The following is a 21,969-nucleotide window of genomic DNA, read 5'->3' on the forward strand; positions in this document are numbered from 1 at the left end:
CGGAAGCATGCTCTCAAGGACGTCTATGAGTTGGAGCTAGTCGCCCCAAAGTTCAACCCATGGTCCTCCTGCCCGATCACTTTTGATCGAAGGGACCACCCCACTAGTATTCGTCACGGCGGATTCGCCGCATTGGTCCTAGACCCAATCATTGACAGATTTCACCTCACCAGAGTCCTCATGGATGGCGGCTGCAGCCTGAACCTGCTTTATCAGGATACAGTGCGAAAAATGGGTATAGATCCCTCAAGGATTAAACCCACAAAGACGACCTTCAAAGGCGTCATACCAGGTGTAGAAGCCAGCTGTACAGGCTCAGTTACACTCGAAGTGGTCTTTGGATCCCCAGATAATTTCCGAAGCGAAGAGTTAATCTTCGACATAGTCCCATTCCACAGTGGCTATCACGCCCTGCTCGGACGAACCGCATTTGCAAAATTTAATGCGGGGCCGCACTACACATATCTCAAGCTCAAGATGCTAGGCCCTCGCGGAGTCATTACGGTCAATGGAAACACCGAGCGCTCTCTCCGAACGGAGGAGCACACGGCGGCCCTGGCGGCGGAAGTACAAAGTAGCCTCTCAAGGCAATTCTCCAATCCGGCTGTTAAACGTCCGGACAACGTCAAGCGCGCCCGAAGTAACCTACAACAAAACCAGCTGGCACGTTCTGAGCAAGCATAGCAGTGCGGCCCCAACCTCAGCCCTCGCCAGATGGCGATAGCGGTACCATGCGTACATAATTACGCCTTGGAAATACCATGGGCATAAGGGGAGGGGCACAACCACGGCACGCCCAGAATGCGGCTCAACCGCACTAGGGGCTCCCTATTCTGTCGTTTCGTTTTTTATATATACTTTCAGGACCCAACTATTCGGAAGGACTGTCCGGCAATACACTCGCCGAACACACGATGCAACAGCCAGGGAGACAACAAGCCATGTCAAATGTCCAGGTGGTCTCTATAACGAGCTAAATACATGTTTTACTTAAAGTCTCGCACCTTGCCCCTGGAGGGGGACATGTCAAATAATCCCATCTCTTACTTATCGCACTATTTGTATCGTTCTGCTTTCATAGCAGTCCTTTTTAATAAACAATACATAGCTCTTATCTATTATTTTATTCATTTATTTTTATACAAATATGTTCAGTCATGACATTATGCAACCGTACACTTTGGTACGGCCAATACACCAGGGGCTTAAGCACCCCATAATACGGTGAGAAGACCGAACACTCTCATGAGTGCGGCACCCCGAACTTATAGCACTATATGCATCGGCTCCGAATCATGTCTTGGGTCAATAGTTGGGTTTTCCCGGCTCCCATGTTTTGGTACCTTACGTTTCGCAATGTTGGCTAAGGTAGCGCTGGGAGAACTACTGCGATTGTGCCCCAGCTGAGCTGGGTTCACACCTCAGTAGAGAAAGCTAAAACTGACCGTCATGATAGTGTGAGAGACCGGTCGCTATTCGCGAGGTTTTTCGAGTCCCTAAAGACTTATGCCGCTTAGAGCGAGGAGCCGGATTTATCTGGCCTAGGCGTGGATAGCGCCCCGAACTCGGTCTTCCGAATACTAGAGGCTTCACCGAAATTTAAAATTATAGAATTATATGGCTAAGTGAGAGTGATAAAGCATTATAAGTCCGATGGCCTTGTTTGTTGTGCTGAGCGCCTCCCTAGATGGACCCAAGAATGGGAACAAGAGGGCTCAGGTTTATCCCGAACACCCCAGCACTCGTGGCATGGGGGTAGAAGCCGACGACTTGCATCTCTCAGATTTCATAAACGGCCGCACAGAAGGTAATATTTTAAATTCAAATAGCATTGCTTAGCGCATATAAACAAGTTTTCAGCGCATAGGACAAACACGAGCGAGGTTACTCAAAAATTACATCCCCGGTACATTCATTCACTACAAGACGGGCACCCTTTAGGACGCCCTCATAATACATCTCGGGCCTGCGATGCTCCTTCCCCTCCGGTGGCCCATCCTTCACCAGCTTCTCAGCGTCCAGCTTGCCCCAGTGCACTTTAGCACGGGCAAAAGCCCTACGGGCGCCCTCGATACACACGGAACGCTTGATGACTCCAAGCCATGGACAGGCATCCACCAGTCGCCGCACCAGCCCAAAGTAGCTCAAAGGCATGACCTCACCAGGCCACAGCCGGCCTATCAGGCCCTTCATGGCCTGTTCAGCTGCCTTATGAAGCTCAACCAGCTGCTTCAGCTGGTCGGTCAAGGGCACCGGGTGTTCGGCCTCAGCATACTAGGCCCAGAACACCTTCTCCGTCGAGCTTCCTTCCTCGACCCGGTAGAATGCGGCGACATCGGATACACTGCGGGGCAGATCTGCAAATGCTCCTGGAGAACTCCGGATGCGGGTAAGTACCAGGTAATTTACTTTCACATGCTTGCTTTGCATAAAGAATGCCTTACCCGCCGCAATATTTTTCATCGCCTCAATCTCCTGGAGGGCTTTTTGGGCTTCGGCCTTCGCAGATTTGGCACTTTCAAGTGCCGAGGCAAGCTCGGACTCTCGAGCCTTCGAGTCAAGCTCTAACCTCTCATGTTTTTTCACAAGAGCATTGAGCTCTTGCCGCACCTCCGCCACCTGCGCCTATTGCTTCTCTCGCTCGGAGCCCTCCATGGCCGCTTTGTCTTCAGCCTTGGAGAGCGCTTCCTTTAGGGTTGCCACCTCGGCTGTGGCCCCTATAATATTCACGCTGGTCCTGTCATTATTTGCAACCAGGTATTTATATATACATTTACATACGGTATTACATACCTTCTTTATCCTCGAGCTGCTTCTTGGCACGGCCGAGCTTGTTCTCGGACCACTCGAGGCTCTGCTTCAATGCATCGACCTCTGCAGTCAGTGCGGTAGAGGTCAGCAGCGCAGCCTGCATTCCCATATTGACATATTTATGTTAGACTCCTGCGTATATCTTTGTTTAGATCCTCAGTCCGACTTTTCTTTCCGAACACCATACTGAGCATCACGGGCTACTGTCTATGTGGTAACATTTTTATATGTTTTAAATACATACCTCAAAGCCTGTCAGCAGGCTGGTACAGGCTTCTGTCAGCCTGCTCTTGGCGGACTGAACCTTCTGAATCACCGCACTCATAATAGTGCGGTGCTCCTCGTCGATGGAGGCTCCGTTAAGCACCTCCAGCAAATTGTCCGGCGTCTCCGGTTGGATGGAGGCCGCCGGCGTCGTAGGCGTGCCCTTCTTGCAAAGGCGCCGCCTATCGGACTCTGGAACCGTTGATGGTTCTGGAGCGGTGTCCGGCCCAGGGCCGGACTTAGATCCCTCTGGGGCTTTACCCCCTTTGGGCCTGGAGTCCGGGAGGTCGCCTTGCGGCGCCTCCAGGACCACCTCCTCCTAGTTTAGTCCCTTTTGGGACTCCACCTCGGCATCGTCCGTAGGGAGAAGGGAGGAGGCCGTCGGAAGTGAAGCGCTATTCACATCCGACGAACCCAGGGAGCCGCTCGACGAATCGCCGAGCTGAGCCTTGGGCGGACTGCATGATTGAATTCGGCGTCAGAAGGTACCATACAATAGAGGAGCGCCATAAGTTATTCTGGTATGCGGATACTTACGATTTTGCCAGGGGCTTGACCCTGGATGGCCATTCCTCCCCACCGTCTTCGGCATCGGAGGCGTCGTCCCGCAGAAGGGTCCCCCCCTTCTTGGACCCTCCGGCCTCCCCAGTTGGGGCGGCCTTCCTTTTCTTTCCTCCCCCCGCTGGAGGGGGAGATGCTTCTTCTTCTTCCTCCTCCTCATCCTTAGAGGCGGAGGGTGCTTCGGGGTTGTCAGGCGATGAATCCGACACCAACAGACGCCGGGAACTCTTTCGACTCCCCGTGGCCTTCTTCTTGGCCTTCTTCTCCGGCACCACGTGGGGTGCCGGAACCAGCAACTTCGTTAAACGGGCGTCCACTGGGTCTTCGGGGAAAGGATCCGGACAGTTGGTCCATTTGGCCTTCTTCTACCAGTCCTGTTAAAGGGATGGGAGTTTGGATCCCGCATATAATCAAAACTATGGAAAGCAAGTACCCCAGAATGGGAAAATTGAGCTTACCGCACTGGCTTGGCGCTTCGCAGAATCCGCGATCCTCGGTGATGGGAGGGTGAACCTCGGAGCTCTTGAAAAGCACCTTCCAAGCATCTTCGTGCGTTGTGTCGAAGAGCCTGGACAAAGTTTGGTGCTGAGCCGGGTCGAATTCCCACAGATTAAAGGTCCGTCGTTGACACGGGAGGATCCGACGGAAGAGCATGACCTGGACTACGGTGACGAGTTTAACCTTCCTGTCTATCAGATCTTTGATGCAGGTTTGAAGTCGGGTCACCTCTGCCGAATTACCCCACGATAGGCCCGCCTCTTTCCACGAGGTGAGCCGAGTGGGGATGCCAGATTAGAATTCGAGTGTCGCTGCCCATTCGGGGTCATGCGGCTCGGTGATGTAGAACCACCCCGATTGCCACCCCTTGATGGTTTCCATGAAGGCGCCCTCGAGCCATGTGACGTTGGCTATCTTGCCCACCATGGCGCCTCCGCACTCCGCTTGTCGGCCTCCCACAACCTTCGGCTTGACATTGAAGATCTTCAGCCATAAGCCGAAGTGGGGCTGGATGCGGAGGAAGGCCTCACACACGATGATAAACGCCGAGATGTTGAGGATGAAGTTCGGGGCCAGATCGTGGAAGTCCAGGCCGTAGTAGAACATGAGCCCCCGGACGAACGGGTGAAGAGGAAAGCCCAGTCCGCGGAGGAAGTGGGGAAGAAATACGACCCTCTCATGGGGCCCAGGGGTGGGGATGAGTTGCCCCTTATCTAGAAGCCGGTGCGCGATGTCGTCAGGCAAGTATCCGGCCTTCCTCAACTTTTTGATTTGCCCCTCCGTGACGGAGGAGGCCATCCATCTACCTCCCGTTCCGGACATGATTGGAGAAGGTTGAGGTGGGAAGTGCGGACTTGGGCGCTGGAGCTCGAGTGCGCAGGAATGGATAAGCAAAGGAGGAAGAAGGCGTAAATGGAAAGGGTGGATCCTTATCCCCTTATATGGGCGGCCGACTATGAGCCCCCACCAGCCTAATAAAACTCGCTTATCTCCCAAGCGCCGCGGTTAAATGGCGCGGTTGGGTTACCCACGCCCGTATTGATGAGAATCCTGGAATAAGGGGACATGATCTCTGCTTTGACAAGACATGCCAAGGAAACCGCCTCGCTAAACGCGCTGAGGTGGAACAGTAAAACGATTCATAAAGGCTTGGCCGTGGCGTGATGTCACGCTGCAGAATACGTCAGCAGATTAGATTTGTGCAGATAATATTCTCTCTACGGTGGTAAGTGGAACTTATTTTGCAGAGCCGGACACTATCCTGGTGTTCAACATCTTCTATGAAATATTCGGAGGAGGAACCCGCCTTGCAATGCCGAAGACAATTTGCGCGCCGGACTCGTCGTCATTGAAGCCTGGTTCAGGGGCTACTGAGGGAGTCCTGGATTAGGGGGTGTCCGGATGGCCGGACTATGACCTTTGGCCGGACTCCCAGACTATGAAGATACAAGATTGAAGACTTCGTCCCGTGTCCGGATAGGACTTTCCTTGGCGTGGAAGGCAAGCTTGGCGATTCGATATGAAGATCTCCTCCCATTGTAACCGACTCTGTGTAACCCTAGCCCTCTCCGGTGTCTATATAAACCGGAGAGTTTTAGTCCATAGGACGAACAACAATCATACCATAGGCTAGCTTCTAGGGTTTAGCCTCTCTGATCTCGTGGTAGATCAACTCTTGTACTACCCACATCATCAATATTAATCAAGCAGGAGTAGGGTTTTACCCCCATCAAGAGGGCCCGAACCTGGGTAAAAACATCGTGCCCCTTGTCTCCTGTTACCATCCGCCTAGACGCACAGTTCGGGACCCCCTACCCGAGATCCGCCGGTTTTGACACCGACAGTGTGCCTTTTCAATGAAATGAAGAGTGGAGGCACATGAGTATTTACATTGTTGCCCTGGCCACTTTAGGGTAGGGTAGGAAGGGGGGTATTACAAGGAGGCTACAAGGGAGGAAATAAATGGCTTGTACTTCTCTTTTACCCTATGGGTGAGAAGTGAGAAGTCTACAATAAATCTTTGCTTCCAAGACAAAAAGCTGGGTTGGACTCCATGAAAATGGTTGTTATTTCTTTCTTTCCATAGGCTCCAAGCTGCCACAAAGAAGATTTCCAAAAAGAAGGGTCTTGTGGATGTTCTTTTGGCTTGTGCAATACAATCAACGTGTAGCCCTGATGAGGGCCAGGTTATCAAAGAAAAGTTTCATGTCTATACTAAAAATGTATATTATGTACTGAGAACATTAAAAAAATCTACACAATGTAAACATTACATAGTTTTAAAAAATAATTATTACCATAGAAAAATTGAACGAGTATTTGAAAAAGGTTGACCATGTATTTAAAAGTTTTCAAAGCATGTATTGAATGAAAACAATAGACCGTGTATTTGAAAAATGTTCATCATGTATCAAAACAAATATTTGACGTGTAGTCTACTGGAAAAATAGACATGTGTTGAATAAGGGAGAGACCAATGAGAATGTGCAAAAGAACAAAAAAAGTAAAAACAGAAAAATAAAAATAAAGAAAAACAAAAAAGAAAAACCTAAGAAAACCAATGCAAACGGATGGAAACAGTGAAACCAGAGGAGGAAACAAAAAAAGAAATAAGCAAATAAAGAAAGAAATAAAGCAAAAAAAGGGTAAAAACCAAGAATGAAAAAAGGGAAAAGGGAAGAAGGAATAACCATGAAAGTTTTTATAAAATAATGAAAAACAAAGAAATACAGGAAATAGAAGAAAACCTATGAAAGCCAAAGAAAATCAAAAGAGGAAATAATAGAAAAAAAGGGTCCAAACCAGTATATCGACCGAGTGGCAGCGAGCTACCTACCTGCGCTAATGGCCGGCCCATATGGGTGTGCTTCAGTCGAGACGAATAATATAGTCTCTATAAGCAAGATATAGCATTTACGTATATAGCTTGGAGAATCCCATATTTGGTGCTTCATGTGCTAATTTCTTGCTATTTGCCGAACGCGCACACCGGAGTTTCCTTCGACAGATCACAAGTGGGCCGGCCCATTTAAGGCGCTTACCGGAGCGGGAGCTCCCTCCAGGTTTAGTGTGACGCTTCTGGAAGCTTCCAGCCTGTTTTTTTTCTTTTCTGTTGTTTTAATCCCTTCTTGTTCGTTCTTTCGTTTTCCTCTTTTTTATTTTTTTATTTTCTTTTGTTACTATTATTGTTATTTCGTGACATTTCTCTTATTTTTTATTGTCATTTTCAGTTTTAAATTGTATTTTTATTTTTTTTCTTAAAATTGAACATTATCTAAACGTATATTTTTAATGGTGAACTCTTTTCAAATTGTAGAACTTTCCCAAATTTTGAGTTCATGAACTTTTATGAATGCATGGACTTTTTTTGAATACATGAACTTTCTTCAAATTCCCATACTTGTTCTAATGTTGTGTTTTTTTAATTATGCAATAGTTTTTTGAGTTTGTGAACTTTTTCCAAGTTTGTGAAATATTTTCAATTCGTGATTAATTTTTCAAATTCTTAATTGTTTTCAAATTCACGAACTTTTCTTAAATTCAAAAAAAAAACTAAGTTTATGAATTTTTTCCTATACCTGTTTTTTTTTCAGGAAACCAGGTATCTGTTCATGATTTTGTTCATATTTTTGTTTTTTTTCAAAAAAGTTGGATGTCCTTTCAGCAACTACTTTTTTCTACAGTGATTAGTGTAAGACAATAGGCTTTGGGGTAACTGGCACAACCCTCTAGGGGTGGCCTATCACATATATATATAATGAGGTGGTATACAACATTACAATATACACATGTAAATATAGTCTAACACCCTCCCTCAATCTTAGCCACTTTCTAATGAATCTAGAAGGGTAAGATTGCGCCTGCAAGTCTCAAACTGTGGCAAAGGCAATGGCTTGGTGAAGATGTCAGCAAGTTGATCCTTGGAAGAAATAAACTTGATCTGTAGTTGCTTCTGAGAGACACGTTCACGCACAAAGTGATAGTCAACTTCAATGTGTTTCGTTCGGGCATGGAATACCGGATTTGCAGAAAGGTATGTAGCACCGATGTTATCACACCAAAGAACAGGAGGCTGTGATTGGGGTATACTTAACTCCTGAAGCAAGGACTGTACCCAGATGATCTCTGATGTGGCATTGGCCACAGCCTTATACTCAGCCTCAGTACTGCTACGCGAGACAGTAGCCTGTTTCCGAGCACTCCAGGCAATCAGGTTAGAGCCAAAGAAGACAGCATAACCCCCCGTGGATCGCCTGTCATCCGGATTGCCAGCCCAGTCTGCATCAGAATATGCTGAAAGACAACCAGAGTCAGACGGCCGAATATGCAAACCATGAGCCACCGTGAAACGAATATAGCGCAAAATCCGCTTAACAGCAGACCAATGAGTGTCACGGGGTGACTGCAGATACTGGCAGACTCGGTTAACAGCATAGGAAATGTCTGGTCGCGTGATCGTCAAGTACTGGAGCCCACCAACAATACTCCTGTACTCTGTCGCATCAGAAGAAGAAAGAAGCACACCATCAACAGCATTGAGCTTATCAGTGGTAGACATGGGTGTAGTCGTCGGTTTGCACTTAAGCATCCCAGCTCGCTGCAACAAATCCAGAGAGTACTTCTTCTGCGTCATAACAAGGCCAGCATCACGAGAAGTAACCTCCACACCAAGAAAGTAATGAAGCTTCCCAAGGTCCTTGACCGCAAAATCAGCACCAAGTGAGCGAACAAGCGCAGTAGCAGCCGACTGAGAGGAGCTGACCAAAATGATATCATCTACATAGACCAACAAGTACATAGTAACCTCAGGCCTTTGAAGAAGAAACAATGAGGAGTCAGCAGTTGATGATGCAAAACCATGAGCACGAAGAGCCATTGCAAGACGAGCATGCCAAGCACGAGGAGCCTGCTTCAGACCATAAATTGCCTTGGACAGACGACAGAGATGATCAGGGCGATCCGGATCAGAGAAACCCGGAGGCTGGCGCATGTAAACCTCCTCCGCCAAGACACCATGAAGAAAAGCATTTTGAACATCAAGCTGACGAAGAAACCAACCTCGAGTAACAGCCAGAGAGAGAAGAAGTCTGATGGTAGTAGGCTTGACCACTGGACTGAAGGTGTCTTCATAGTCAAGTCCAAAACGCTGTCGAAAACCACGAGCAACCAGACGAGCCTTATAGCGCTCAATGGACCCATCAGAATGCCTCTTCACTTTGAAAACCCATTTGGAATCAATGACATTTACCCGTGATTGTGGAGGAACAAGAGTCCATGTCTGATTGCGAAGAAGCGCTTGATACTCCTGCTCCATGGCCTCTCTCCAATGAGGAATGCGCATAGCAGCTTGATACGTGCGTGGCTCAGAGGATGGATCTGCGAGAGCAGCAGACATGCACGCCGCTAACCAAGCAACTGTGCCATCGTGACGTTGCTTAGGCTGAAAAATGCCACTCCGACTGCGCGTATGTGGACGTAGAGCAGCAGCAGGAGCCGGCGGAGGCGAAGGTGACGGAGACGTGACGGTCGCCGGAGATGCAGGAATCACCTCAGGCGAGCTCGGGACAGACGACTCCGGGCTGCATGGCGAAGACTGGCCCGACGACAGGGGCTCAGAGGCCATGGGCGAACCGAGAGTGGGCGAGGCCAGCTCCGGTGACACCGGCCCAGACGGCCTTGGCGAGGCGAGAGCAGGCGAGGCCGGCCCTGGTGAGAAGGGCCCAGACACCCTGGGCGAGGCAGGGGCGGGCGAGGCCAGGCCTGGTGATGACTGCCCCGACGCCCTGGGCGAGACGGGGACCGAGGAGGCCGGCCCAGTCGGCGGGGTTGCAGGGCGCGACGATGGCGAAGGCAGCCCAGAAGCCAGAGGCGACCGGGCCAGGACGTCGATCGGCCGTGCATGAGCACGGAAACCGAGGCCATGCAGGGGCGCCATGTGCTCCTCATGCACAACAGAAGGTGCCGAGGATGAAGGCGATGGCGACGAAGAGGAAGATGGCACTTCCAGAATCTCCAAACGAGCCCCACGACCAGTGCCTGCACCATGGTTAGGCAACAATAGAGGAGAATATGCAACATCATCAAATTGGTCAGAAGCAACAGAGGATGAATGCATGACAGGTGGCTCGGTAGTGGACACAGGGAGTTTGGCAAAGGGAAAAACATGCTCATCAAACACAACATCCCGAGAGATGTAGACACGATTAGTGGGCACATGAAGACATTTGTATCCTTTATGAAGAGAGCTATAACCAAGAAAAACACACTTCTTGGAACGAAACTCGAGCTTACGCTTGTTATATGGACGGAGATGGGGCCAGCAAGCACACCCAAACACCTTGAGAAAGGTGTAGTCCGGTTGTTCATTAAGGAGAACTTCAATGGGAGTCTTCATATTCAAAACACGAGTGGGAGTACGATTGATGAGAAAACATGCAGTGGTGAAAGCATCACTCCAAAAACGAAACGGAACAGATGCATGGGCCAAAAGAGTCAGACCAGCTTCAACAATGTGACGATGCTTACGTTCTACTGAACCATTCTGCTGATGTGTATGTGGACATGCTAAACGGTGAGTGATCCCAAGCGACTGAAAGAAGGAGTTGAGGTTGCGATACTCGCCACCCCAGTCCGACTGAACATGAACAATTTTGTGCTTGAGAAGGCGTTCAACATGTTTTTGGAACTGAACAAAAATGTCAAACACATCAGATTTACGTTTGATAAGATAAAGCCAGGTAAAGCGGCTGTAAGCATCAACAAAACTGATATAGTAATTATGACCACTAACAGAAGTCTGAGCAGGACCCCATACATCTGAAAACACAAGTTCTAAAGGATGTTTCACCTCACGACTGGACTCCGAAAAAGGAAGTTGATGACTCTTCCCCTGCTGACAAGCATCACACACTGCTACATCTTTATTACTAGACACACTAGGAAGCTCATGACGACGCAAAACATGCCGGACAATAGGTGTGGCCGGGTGACCAAGACGAGCATGCCACTGTGACGGAGATACCCGAACTCCACTAAAGACGCGAGCGACGCCAGGATGCTCCAGACGATAGAGACCTTGGCAGAGCCGCCCACTAAGAAGAATGTCCCTCGTGCCCCGATCCTTAATAAAAAGATCAAAAGGATGAAATTCACAAAGCACATTATTATCACGAGTGAGTTTAGGAACTGAAAGAAGATTACGTGTCACAGATGGAACTCGAAGAACATTGCGAAGTTGAAGACTCCTATTGGCATGTCTAGTGAGAAGTGATGCTTGACCAATATGAGAGATGTGCATACCTGCTCCATTGGCGGTGTGGATCTTGTCGGAGCCATGGTAGGGTTCACGAGTGTGAAGCTTCCCCATCTCACTGGTCAGGTGCTCTGTCGCCCCAGAGTCCATGTACCAGTGGGGATCAATGGAGTAGGACTGAGTGTGTCCCTGTGGCTTCTGCGGCGGCGGACGATCAGCCATGGCGACCTGACGAGCAAAGTTGCGTGTATCCTTCCCGTCATTGCCGAGACCAAGAAAACCCCGCTGGAAGCGCTTGTGACACTTCGAGGCCCAGTGCCCATCGCGACCACAAAGCTGGCACACACGTGGACCGCCAGCCCCTGGTAGCGTCGCAGTAGGAGGAGGGGCCGAGGCGGGTGGTGGTGACTGCCCCGAAGGAGCCCTGGATGAAGCAGAGGAGCGACCACCCTTGGTGGCGGCGTTTGCCGAGAGGGCGCCGTTGCCCCTGGATCGGCGCGTCTCGACTCGTTGCTCAGTAAGCAGGAGGCGTGAAAAGACCTCGTGTGCTGGCATGGGCGTGGAGTTGCCCCTCTCATTGATGATCTCGACTAGGGCGTCATACTCCTCATCAAGACCATTGACAATAAACGAGTTGAACTCGGAGTCGGTGAGGGGCTGTCCAATGGAGGCCAGCGTGTCGGCGAGACTCTTGACTTTGTTGTAGAACTCAGTGGCGGTGGAGTCAAGCTTCTGACACTCCCCAAGTTGGCGACGGAGCCCAGATACACGAGCCTGCGACTGTGCCGCAAACGAGCGCTCAAGAATAGTCCATGCCTCGTGGGACGTCTTGGCGAAGACAACAAGCCCAGCAACGGCCGGAGAGAGCGACCCCTGGATGGAGGAGAGGTTCGCCTGATCCTGCCCTGTCCAGACACGGTGAGCCGGATTATAGACCGGACCGTGCACGCTGTCAACCAGCGCAGGAGGGCAAGGGAGAGAGAGCCGTCGACATAGCCAAGCAGATAGTGACTCCCAAGAAGCGGAAGAACCTGCGCGCGCCAGAAGATGTAATTGTCCGACGACAACTTGATGGTGATGAGATGGCCGAAGTGAAACGGCGGCGGCGGCTGCGATCCCATCGAGGAGACTGGCTGAGGTGAGACCACCGTGGAGACAGTCAGAGGGGCAGCCGGCGCGGTGACAGAGGGCGCGATGGCCGCGGTTGACGCCGCGAAGCCTGCCAGCGCGACGTCCTCCGCCACCAGCGGCGCAGTGGCCGAGGGCGCGACAGCCGCGGTTGACGGGGCGGCGGCGGTGTGGGCCACAAGCGCCTGCCCGGGCGAAGTAGCAGCCGGCGGGAGCGCGAAGAGGGAGCCGACGCTCCGTGTCCCGATCGGCGCCTGAAGGGAGGCGGCATCCAGCGGCCTCGAGAGAAGTGCCGCGAGGGAGGCCGGCAGAAAACCGGTGGCGGTGGAGCCGGACGCAGCGGCGGACGTCATAGCAGTCGGGCGACGGCGACGGCGGGCGCGGCGGCGGCGGCGGTGGCGGCGACGGCAGCGGCGGCGGCGGTTTAGGGTTTTTAGGCGGAAGCGGACGTAACCTAGCGTGATACCATGTAAGACAATAGGCTTTGGAGGAACCGGCACAACCCTCTAAAAATGGCCTATCACATATATATATATATAATGAGATGGTATACAACGTTACAATATACACATGTAAATATAGTCTAACAATTAGCAAATGAACATACAGAAACGAAGCGATTAAGCAAGCGACCGGGCGAAGCCACCAAGTTGTTCGCTCATGATTGGGTCGCGGCCCAAGTAGTCACATGCACGAGCGTCGGTTGTGCTTAAGGCCTAATTGGCACAGCGATTTAGATCCTTAGCCGTTAGATGATGCTCGTGAACGTACTGGATCCATCTGCCACCCCGCACAGCGTTTTTACCATCAATTAATTGTTGTCACGCATGACACTTCGCACAGCGTTTTTACCATCAATTAATTGTTGTCACGCATGACACTTCGCACAGCGTTTTTACCATCAATTCATTGTTGTCACGCATGACACTTCGCACAGCGTTTTTACCATCAATTCATTGCTGTCACGCATGATACTAGATGGCCAGCCCAACTTAACAGGGCTGCTGCTCTACAGACTGATCCAGGTGCGTTCTGATGAACTGGGCCGACAAAGGAGCAAGGTGACCCGGCCCAGCAAGCGCTTCCAATGATTCTGGCAGCCCAACTACCGTCAACAACTGATTCTCGAGGAAAAAAACACTACCGCCAACAACTGTGTTTTTCGGTCGAGTCTGCTTACACCACTACGATGGTCGAGTTGCCGTTTCACGCAACTGATTTGTTGTCATTTGTTTGCTTGCTTGCAATTGTAGTGGACAAGTCAAGTTTGATTAGTGTCTTATGGGAAGTATGAACAATTTGCATCATGGGATGCGTCCACCCACCCCTAACTTTTCTTGATAGTTCGTATATCCAAGAGAATAGTAGTACGTACTATATCCTAGAGAAAAGGAGAAATAAAATCTACTTCTCTAGATATTCAAAATGAGGTTCGTACTGACATGCTCTTGGATAAAACGTAAATTGACAACAAATAATTCGAAATTAAAAATATCATTACTATTTCGGTGTGTTGATGCTCAACATATTTTTTTTGAAAGAACTTTATGGAACATGATTTAAACATTTTTTTTTTCATGCCCCATTGGTCACCCCTCTCCCTGTCTTTCTCCTTAATCCAAAAAAACATGTTTGTATACTCTTATGGCATAAACACTGAATATATGGGTAGAGCATGTTTGATCCAAATTCCAGGTTAATTCAAATTTGTAAATATTTATACCATTCTTTCTTCAACGTAGACGGGCGCGGCAACGCACGCTTTCATGTTGTAGTGTATAGTAGGGAGGAGGGGTCTCTAAGCTTTGCTAGATCACACGTGTTAATGGGGGAGGCCTTAAAGGAATCGACTGATCTAAAATTCCTGCGTTGATGGAGGTCTCTTAGGAGATGGCAAAACGGGCGCGTCGGCTGCTTTTTGCAGAAGTTGAGATGGCAGCTACTTGGGGTCATCATCTCTGGTACTGCGTGGCACCATAGACCTAGCGACTTTGGAGATCTAGCTTGCCATGAGGCATTGCCACTAGCTGAAAATTTCTCAATTCCAACGATCGTTATTGCATGTAATTGTAAGATAGTGGTATATGACTTTTTGAAGAGAAGAGGAAGCAGTTATGAGGCGATTGTTAACGAGTTCGCTGCGAGAGCTAGTAATTTAGTTAGTTGCTTAGTAACTTTTGAAGGAAGAGTGTCAAATTTAGAGGCTCATTTACTTGCCAAACACTCAGCTATGCTTGATCAGGGTCGTCATCCATGGCTTAGAGCATCTACAGCCAGACTTGGCAAATCCGACCTCCTATACGTCCGCGGATGCGCCTAGGCAGCTCGCGGGCGCATCCGGACGGACCCTTATATTTCGCTCCCGACATCCACGTATCTCAAATCCAGACTCTCAAATCCATGCAAAAATCCATGCACGTCGTTGATAAAAGTCAATGTCGCACGTAAATAACAAATGTTGGTACCGAGCTAGATAGTGTTTACAGAAAATTTATTTGAAGTGCACAACTCAAGCATTAGCTCCTTGGTTCCCATTGTGGGTCCATATGTGCTCCACAAGGCCATTGAGTATCTGCGTGTGCACCTGATGACCTCAAAGATTCTAATGCATTTGCAAAAAGTTCATAAGCTGAGCCGCATCTTTATCTTCCAGGATTTCAACTTGTTCACCAATCCATAAGTCACGTGATGCCATCACTTCTACTATGATGGTGGCCTCTCTGGTGTGACCTTGATACATTCCCAGCAAACCTTTGGGGCAGTTCTTCCATTACCAATGCATGCAATCAATTGATCTGAGCATTTTTGGAAACCCCCTTGCCTCTCCAATAGACAACAACTTTTCTTTGGCCTACGCATTTGGTTCTCTGAGACACTAAGGTCCAAACACCTCCACAATGGCGCGGGCAAACTTGACAGTAGTCTTCAAGCATGTGCTCTCCCCCATCCTGACCATCTCACAAGTGGCATCTGCAACAGTACCAAGTGCAAGCATCCTTAGAGCAGCCGCGCACTTCTACTTGTCAAATAAAGAGAGTTGTCCGCATAAAACCCTTCTGAGCTTGAAGTGTTGGAAATATGCCCTAGAGGCAATGATAAATTAGTTATTATTATATTTCCTTGTTCATGATAATCGTTTATTATCCATGCTATAATTGTATTGATAGGAAACTCAGATACATGCGTGGGTACATAGACAACACCAAGTCCCTAGTAAGCCTCTAGATGACTAGCTCGTTGATCAATAGATGGTTACGGTTTCCTGACCATGGACATTGGATGTCGTTGATAACGGGATCACATCATTAGGAGAATGATGTGATGGACAAGACCCAATCCTAAGCCTAGCACAAAGATCGTAGTTCGTATGCTAAAGCTTTTCTAATGTCAAGTATCATTTCCTTAGACCATGAGATTGTGCAACTCCCGGATACCGTAGGAATGCTTTGGGTGTACCAAACGTCACAACGTAACTGGATGGCTATAAAGGTGCACTACAGGTATCTCCGAAAGTGTCTGTTGGGTTGGCACGAATCAAGACTGGGATTTGTCACTCCGTGTAAACGGAGAGGTATCTCTGGGCCCACTCGATAGGACATCATCATAATATGCACAATGTGACCAAGGGGTTGATCACGGGATGATGTGTTACGGAACGAGTAAAGAGACTTGCCGGTAACGAGATTGAACAAGGTATCGGGATACCGACGATCGAATCTCGGGCAAGTAGAATACCGCTAGACAAAGGGAATTGTATACGGGATCGATTGAGTCCTTGACATCGTGGTTCATCCGATGAGATCATCGTGGGACATGTGGGAGACAACATGGCTATCCAGATCCCGCTGTTGGTTATTGACCGGAGAACGTCTCGGTCATGTCTACATGGTTCCCGAACCCATAGGGTCTACACACTTAAGGTTCGATGACGCTAGGGTTATAAAGGAAGTTTGTATGTGGTTACCGAATGTTGTTCGGGGTCCCGGATGAGATCCCGGACGTCACGAGGAGTTCCGGAATGGTCCGGAGGTAAAGATTTATATATGGGAAGTCCTGTTTTGGTCACCGGAAAAGTTTCGGGTTTTATCGGTAACGTACCGGGACCACCGGGAGGGTCCCGGGGGTCCACCAAGTGGGGCCACCGGCCCCGGAGGGCTGCATGGGCCAAGTGTGGGAGGGGACCAGCCCCAGGTGGGCTGGTGCGCCCCCCCCCCCCACAAGGGCCCAAGGCGCCTAGGGTTTGGGGAGGGGGCGCCCCACCTTGCTTGGGGGGCAAGTTTCCCCCTCTCCACCCCTTGGCCGCCCCCCTAGATGGGATCTAGGGCTGGCCGCCGCCCCCTAGGGGTGGAAATCTAGGTGGGAGCGCAGCCCCCTCTCCCCCTATATATAGTGGAGGCATAGGAGCAGCCCACCACATGAGTTTATTCTCCTGTTGGCGCAGCCCTACCTCTCTTTCTCCTCATATCTCGCGGTGCTTGGCGAAGCCCTTCTGGACCACCACGCTCCTCCATCACCACCACGCCGTTGTGCTGCTGCTGGATGGAGTCTTCCTCAACCTCTCCCTCTCACCTTGCTGGATCAAGGCATGGGAGACGTCACCGGGCTGTACGTGTGTTGAACGTGGAGGTGCCGTCCGTTCGGCACTAGGATCTCCGGTGATTTGGATCACGACGAGTACGACTCCTTCAACCCCGTTCTCTTGAACGCTTCCGCTTAGCGATCTACAAGGGTATGTAGATGCACTCTCCTTCCCCTCGTTGTTGGTTTCTCCATAGATAGATCTTGGTGACACGTAGGAAAATTTTGAATTTCTGCTACGTTCCCCAACATGAAGTAGTCGTCGTGTGCCTCCACTCCCTCCACAATGCACAAAAACAATGGTTTTCTGCATGCGAAAACAGCGACGAAACCATGGATCATCCGGGAAGTGCAGTAGCTTTGCTCCGGACACCCTATCCTAGTTGATCAGTCTTCTCCCTTTAATTGAGCCCTTGAAGTTGTGAATATGCTCCACTTGCCGGCCCATTTCCTCTTCCATGCTCATGAGCATGATCATGTCCACTTCTTCGTCTGAATCCGAGGAATCGAAAAACTTATCTTGAATCATTTGATCAAGCTCCGTCAGTCAATACTCCTCGTTGGACGAAGCATCGGAATCCATCGTTTCCCCTAAAAAAATCACAAAAAACCGGTCAGACAATGTGTCGAACACATCAAGCGCAAGGCGGAGCCAGAGAGTTGTCGGACGTACAACGGTGGCGTCCAGGCTGGCGACGATGTCCCCCGCGGTGAGGACAGGAGAGAGGACTGCTCCGCTGGAGCTAGTAGCGCAGATGCTAGGAACGGTTGCCGAGCGCGCGCGGAGGCGGTGCTACGAGACGGGCGGTGCGGAGGAGGAAGAAGAGAGGAGATAGCAAATGGATCTGGCGGGTCTTGGGGGTGGATTTGTTGCAATTTGCAATGGGGTCGTGCTGTCGGATCCGACGTGACAGGCGTGCCAGGCGCCCCCATATCCGTCTCATATTTAGGCTAGATATGAAGGGTGCCGGTCAGCCCAGACGTCTGAGGCCCATTTGAGGTGCCCGTTTGGGTCGAAATTGCGGTACTGGACAGTGACAGGACAGCCCGCCCGAGCGTATGAGGCGCCCGACTGTGTAGATGCTCTTATTTCTCCTCATAACGCTCTTGTATTTCCTTAACATTCCCGTTGATCAATTTATAAAGTGTTGGCAATACTCCAAAGAAAAAAAGCTGGACGGAACACATAATAGGAGGGGGGGGGGGGGAAGCACTAATTTTGAAGCAGCAATCAACGGTCAGAAAAATCAACCGACCGACCCAAATTCAATTTTTTGGTAACTTTCATATTGCTCAAGTGTACATGTATAACTTTAAATTCTTTCAATTCGCAAGATGTGTATATGTAAAGCTTTTAATTCTTTCTATTTGCCACCCGCAAAAGAAAAATATCTTTCTGTTCGCAAAAAATAAAACTTTTAATTCTTGCTTTAATTGCTTCGTTCGTGCACCTCCATCCAAGGTTTGGCAACCAAAAGCAGAGGCGCCTTGAGGCGCACGGAGAGGCCGTGCAGCTCGCTCAAGTCCACCGGCGGCATCCTCCCGCCAGGCAGCTCCCAGTCGAAGTTACACACGAGGCTTGCCAGCGCCAGCTCGTTGGACATCATGGCGAACCCGACGCCGGGGCAGCCCCTCCTCCCGGCGCCGAAGGGCAAGAAGGCGAAGTCCTGCCCCATCTTGAGATCGTACCCGAGGAACCTCTCCGGCGCGAACTCCTTGGCGCGGCTCCCCCATGTCGCCGGGTCGTGCCCGATGGCCCAGGCGTGGATCAGGACCCTGGTGCCAAGGGCGGCGCTAGGGGTATTCTTGGGTCTTCATGTGAATACCCATGATTTTTACAAAACCGTGTTGATTTTGACAGAAGAGTGACAATTTTCGAAAAACAACGATGATTTTGGCAAAATGAATACACATGAATACCCGGTTGCAAATTCCTGGAGCCGCCACTGGCCGCCGGCACGTCGTACCCCAGCAGCCGCGTGTTCTCCAGCGTCTCCCGCGGCAGGAGCAGCGGCGTCGGCGGGTGGAGGCGCAGGGCCTCCTTCACCACCGCCTTCAGGTAGGGCAGGCGGGGGAGATGCTCCTCCGTGACGACGGCGCCGGCGCCCGGGCCGACTGCCGCGCGGACCTCGTCCTGTAGCTTGCGCATCTCGTGCGGGTGGTTGATGAGCTCCGCCATGGCCCATTCCAGCAGCGTGAAGGTCGAGTCCGTGGCGGCCGCCAGCATGTCCAGGATAATGCCCTTGATGCTGCCCGTGTCCAGCTCTTCCGCGTCCAGCATCACGTCCACGAAGTCTCCCTCCTCCCCGGTGGCCGCACCCGCGCCGCGGCGCTGGCGGTGGTCGGCGATGACACGCTCCAGCAGCCCGTCCATCTCGTCGAAGACGCGTCTCGTCTTCTTCTCCAGCCCTGTGACGACGTCCACCCACCGCAGGCACGGCACCGTCTCTCCCATGGGCACCGTGCCCAGGAGCTCCTCGATCTCGGCGAACACCTTCCTCAGCCTCGCGCCGCCGCCGCCGCCGCCTTCGACCCCGTAGTCCGTGTCACCAAACGTGCATCGCGAGATGACCGTGTTAGAGTACACAATGAGGTTGTCGCTGAGGTTCATGACGTCGCCCGCGTGCGGGCGGACCCGGTCGACGAGCGCGGCGGCCTCCTGCGCCTGGACACGCCCGGCGAGGGGGGAGCTGCTGGACCCGCGGATCCGCGCCGGCGAGGAAGCATATCGATGGCTAAGGGAAGCGGTGGAGGAAGCGGGGGCGGGGGTGGCGGCGATGCGGAGAAGGGAGGTCGCGGGAGCATGGGTAGACCAGGCTACTAGAAGCCCGAAACACCAACCAGCAAGTTAAGTAAATTATTAAAATTTATACTAATTTCAGAAAGCGTCTATCTAGGACACATCTAGATGTGACACTATGTCACACCTAAGCTGATGTCCACTCTGTTTATGGTTATTATTATTTTTGTCCTAGTTTTTTTTTACTTACTGCTGCATTATATGTTTGTGGGAGCTTAGATGTGACATGCATCCTTAAAAAACATCTAGATGTGAATTAGACAAACTGTTTTAGAAAATAGAAGGATGGCAAGTGGATTCCACCCACATATAGCAAGGTGAAAACACCTTGCATGTGTTCCTGCGCATGGGCATATCGGACGGCCTGGCAGGGTGGGTACGTAGTAAGAGTGAATTTGGGAATGGTGTAAGCGCGGACGTGTTGTTTAGCAACTAGTAATGCGCTCGCCAATGCTCTTAATGACCGTCCCACTGTATCCATGCTAGCTTCTCTTGCCAACGCAGCTTTATGCACGCATGCATGCTGGCGCGCTTTAATTTGGTGCCTGTTTTAGCCCGCGTTGATCATCATCCGTTCATCTTATTACTAGTAACAAATAATACTCTTGATGATCCCCACGGTTTATGTTACCGCGTGGTGCTGGATGACAACCGGAGCCATTGTTATCACCTGTTAATGTGCACCCTCTTTAGGTTTTAGCCCGACCCCGTGGATCGATCGATCGCCCGTGGAACCAAGAAAAACGAGTGCACTCTCGTGTCGCTTCCTCGTGATCCATTGCTTCTTCTGCTCCTGGAGAAAGTGTGGCAGAAAATCCAAACCCTCTGTCGTGAATCTCCGGCCGGCCGGTAGAATGACTTCGCCGCCGGCGTCTGTGAGGCCGGAACACGCCGCTTCCGCCGGCGGTGGCGGCCAGTTCCACGTGCTCAACTCCAGCAGCGGCGCCGGCGGCGGCGGCTCTGACGCTGGGCAGCCCAACGACGCGGCGTACCGGCAGGTGCATTCTCCACGTGCCGCTGCACCCGCCAACGGCGCGGCGTACCGGCAGCTGCCATCTCCACGGGCCACAACTCCAGCGAACGGCCCGGCGTATCGGCAGCAGCCATCTCCACGGGCCGCCGCTCCTGCGAACGGCGTCGCGCAAGGCAACGGCGCGACGGTGTATCGGCAGCTTCCCTCTCCTCGAGCCGTCGCTCCAGTGAACGGCGGCGCACAAGGGAACGGTGAGACGGCGTATCGTCAGCTCCCGTCTCCGCGAGCCGCCGCTCCGGCGAAAGGCGTCGCACAATCAAGTGGCGCGACGGCGCATCGGCACCTTCCGTCTCGGCGAGCCACGGCGCCAGCGAAAGGCGTCACACAAGCAAGTGGCACGACGGCGCATCGGCAGCTTCATTCTCCGCGAGCCACCGCTCCAGCGAACGGCATGGCGGCGTATCGGCAGTTGCCGTCTCCACGAGGCGCCGCCCCAACGAACGGCAAGACGGCGTATCGGCAGCTGCCGTCTCCACGGGCTGACGCCTCGGCATTGTGGCGTTCGACGCCGGTGCGCGCCATGACCACCTACGGCCCTCCGACCACCGGTGCCGCCCCGCCGGTGCCCATTGCCATGCGGGCTCCGTCCACGCAGTCGATGCCGTCGCCGCACCTGCTGCAGCAGCTCATGGTCTTGGCGGGGTGGGGCGCTTCTTCCAGACCGCCGTGGCTGCAGAGCTACGTGCAGGGCACGCCGCCGCCGTTCTCCACCCCCGGGAGAGGCCGTGGGATGCAACCACCTTTCGCGTCTTCACGGATACCACGGATACCGGGGGCCAGCGCCAGCGGCACCGCCGTAGCCGCGCAGAGAGACGCCGGCGGTGAGCATGTTCCCAAACATGCTGGCGCTGGCCGCGGCAAACCGGCGAGCGAGAGGTCGCTCCAGATCGTCCCTGCTGACGATGGTGCCGGGGCCAGCAAGAATGTGCCACCGATCGGCGGCAACGGCGAAGGGGCCGGCAAGAACGTGACGCCGGCCGCCGGCGGCAACGGCGATACCGCCGTGGCGCTTCTGGGCCCTGTGCTCGCTATTCCGTCCACCGG

At 51.7% G+C, this 21,969-nt stretch overlaps 1 protein-coding gene across 1 annotated transcript; it reads right to left on the reverse strand.

The window, feature by feature from the left end:
* Positions 1 to 18,522: 18,522 nt before the first annotated feature.
* LOC123068061 (cytochrome P450 71A1-like) lies at positions 18,523 to 20,226 on the reverse strand. The gene is made up of 3 exons (XM_044490565.1): positions 20,220 to 20,226; positions 19,045 to 19,912; positions 18,523 to 18,877 (listed from the first exon to the last, which is right to left on the reverse strand). The coding sequence occupies exons 1-3, from the start codon at positions 20,224 to 20,226 to the stop codon at positions 18,523 to 18,525; spliced, it is 1,230 nt and encodes a 409-aa protein (XP_044346500.1).
* Between the last annotated feature and the right edge of the window lie 1,743 nt (positions 20,227 to 21,969).

Source organism: Triticum aestivum, chromosome 3B (genome assembly GCF_018294505.1).
Source record: "Triticum aestivum cultivar Chinese Spring chromosome 3B, IWGSC CS RefSeq v2.1, whole genome shotgun sequence".
In the NCBI taxonomy this organism is placed as follows: Eukaryota; Viridiplantae; Streptophyta; class Magnoliopsida; order Poales; family Poaceae; genus Triticum; species Triticum aestivum.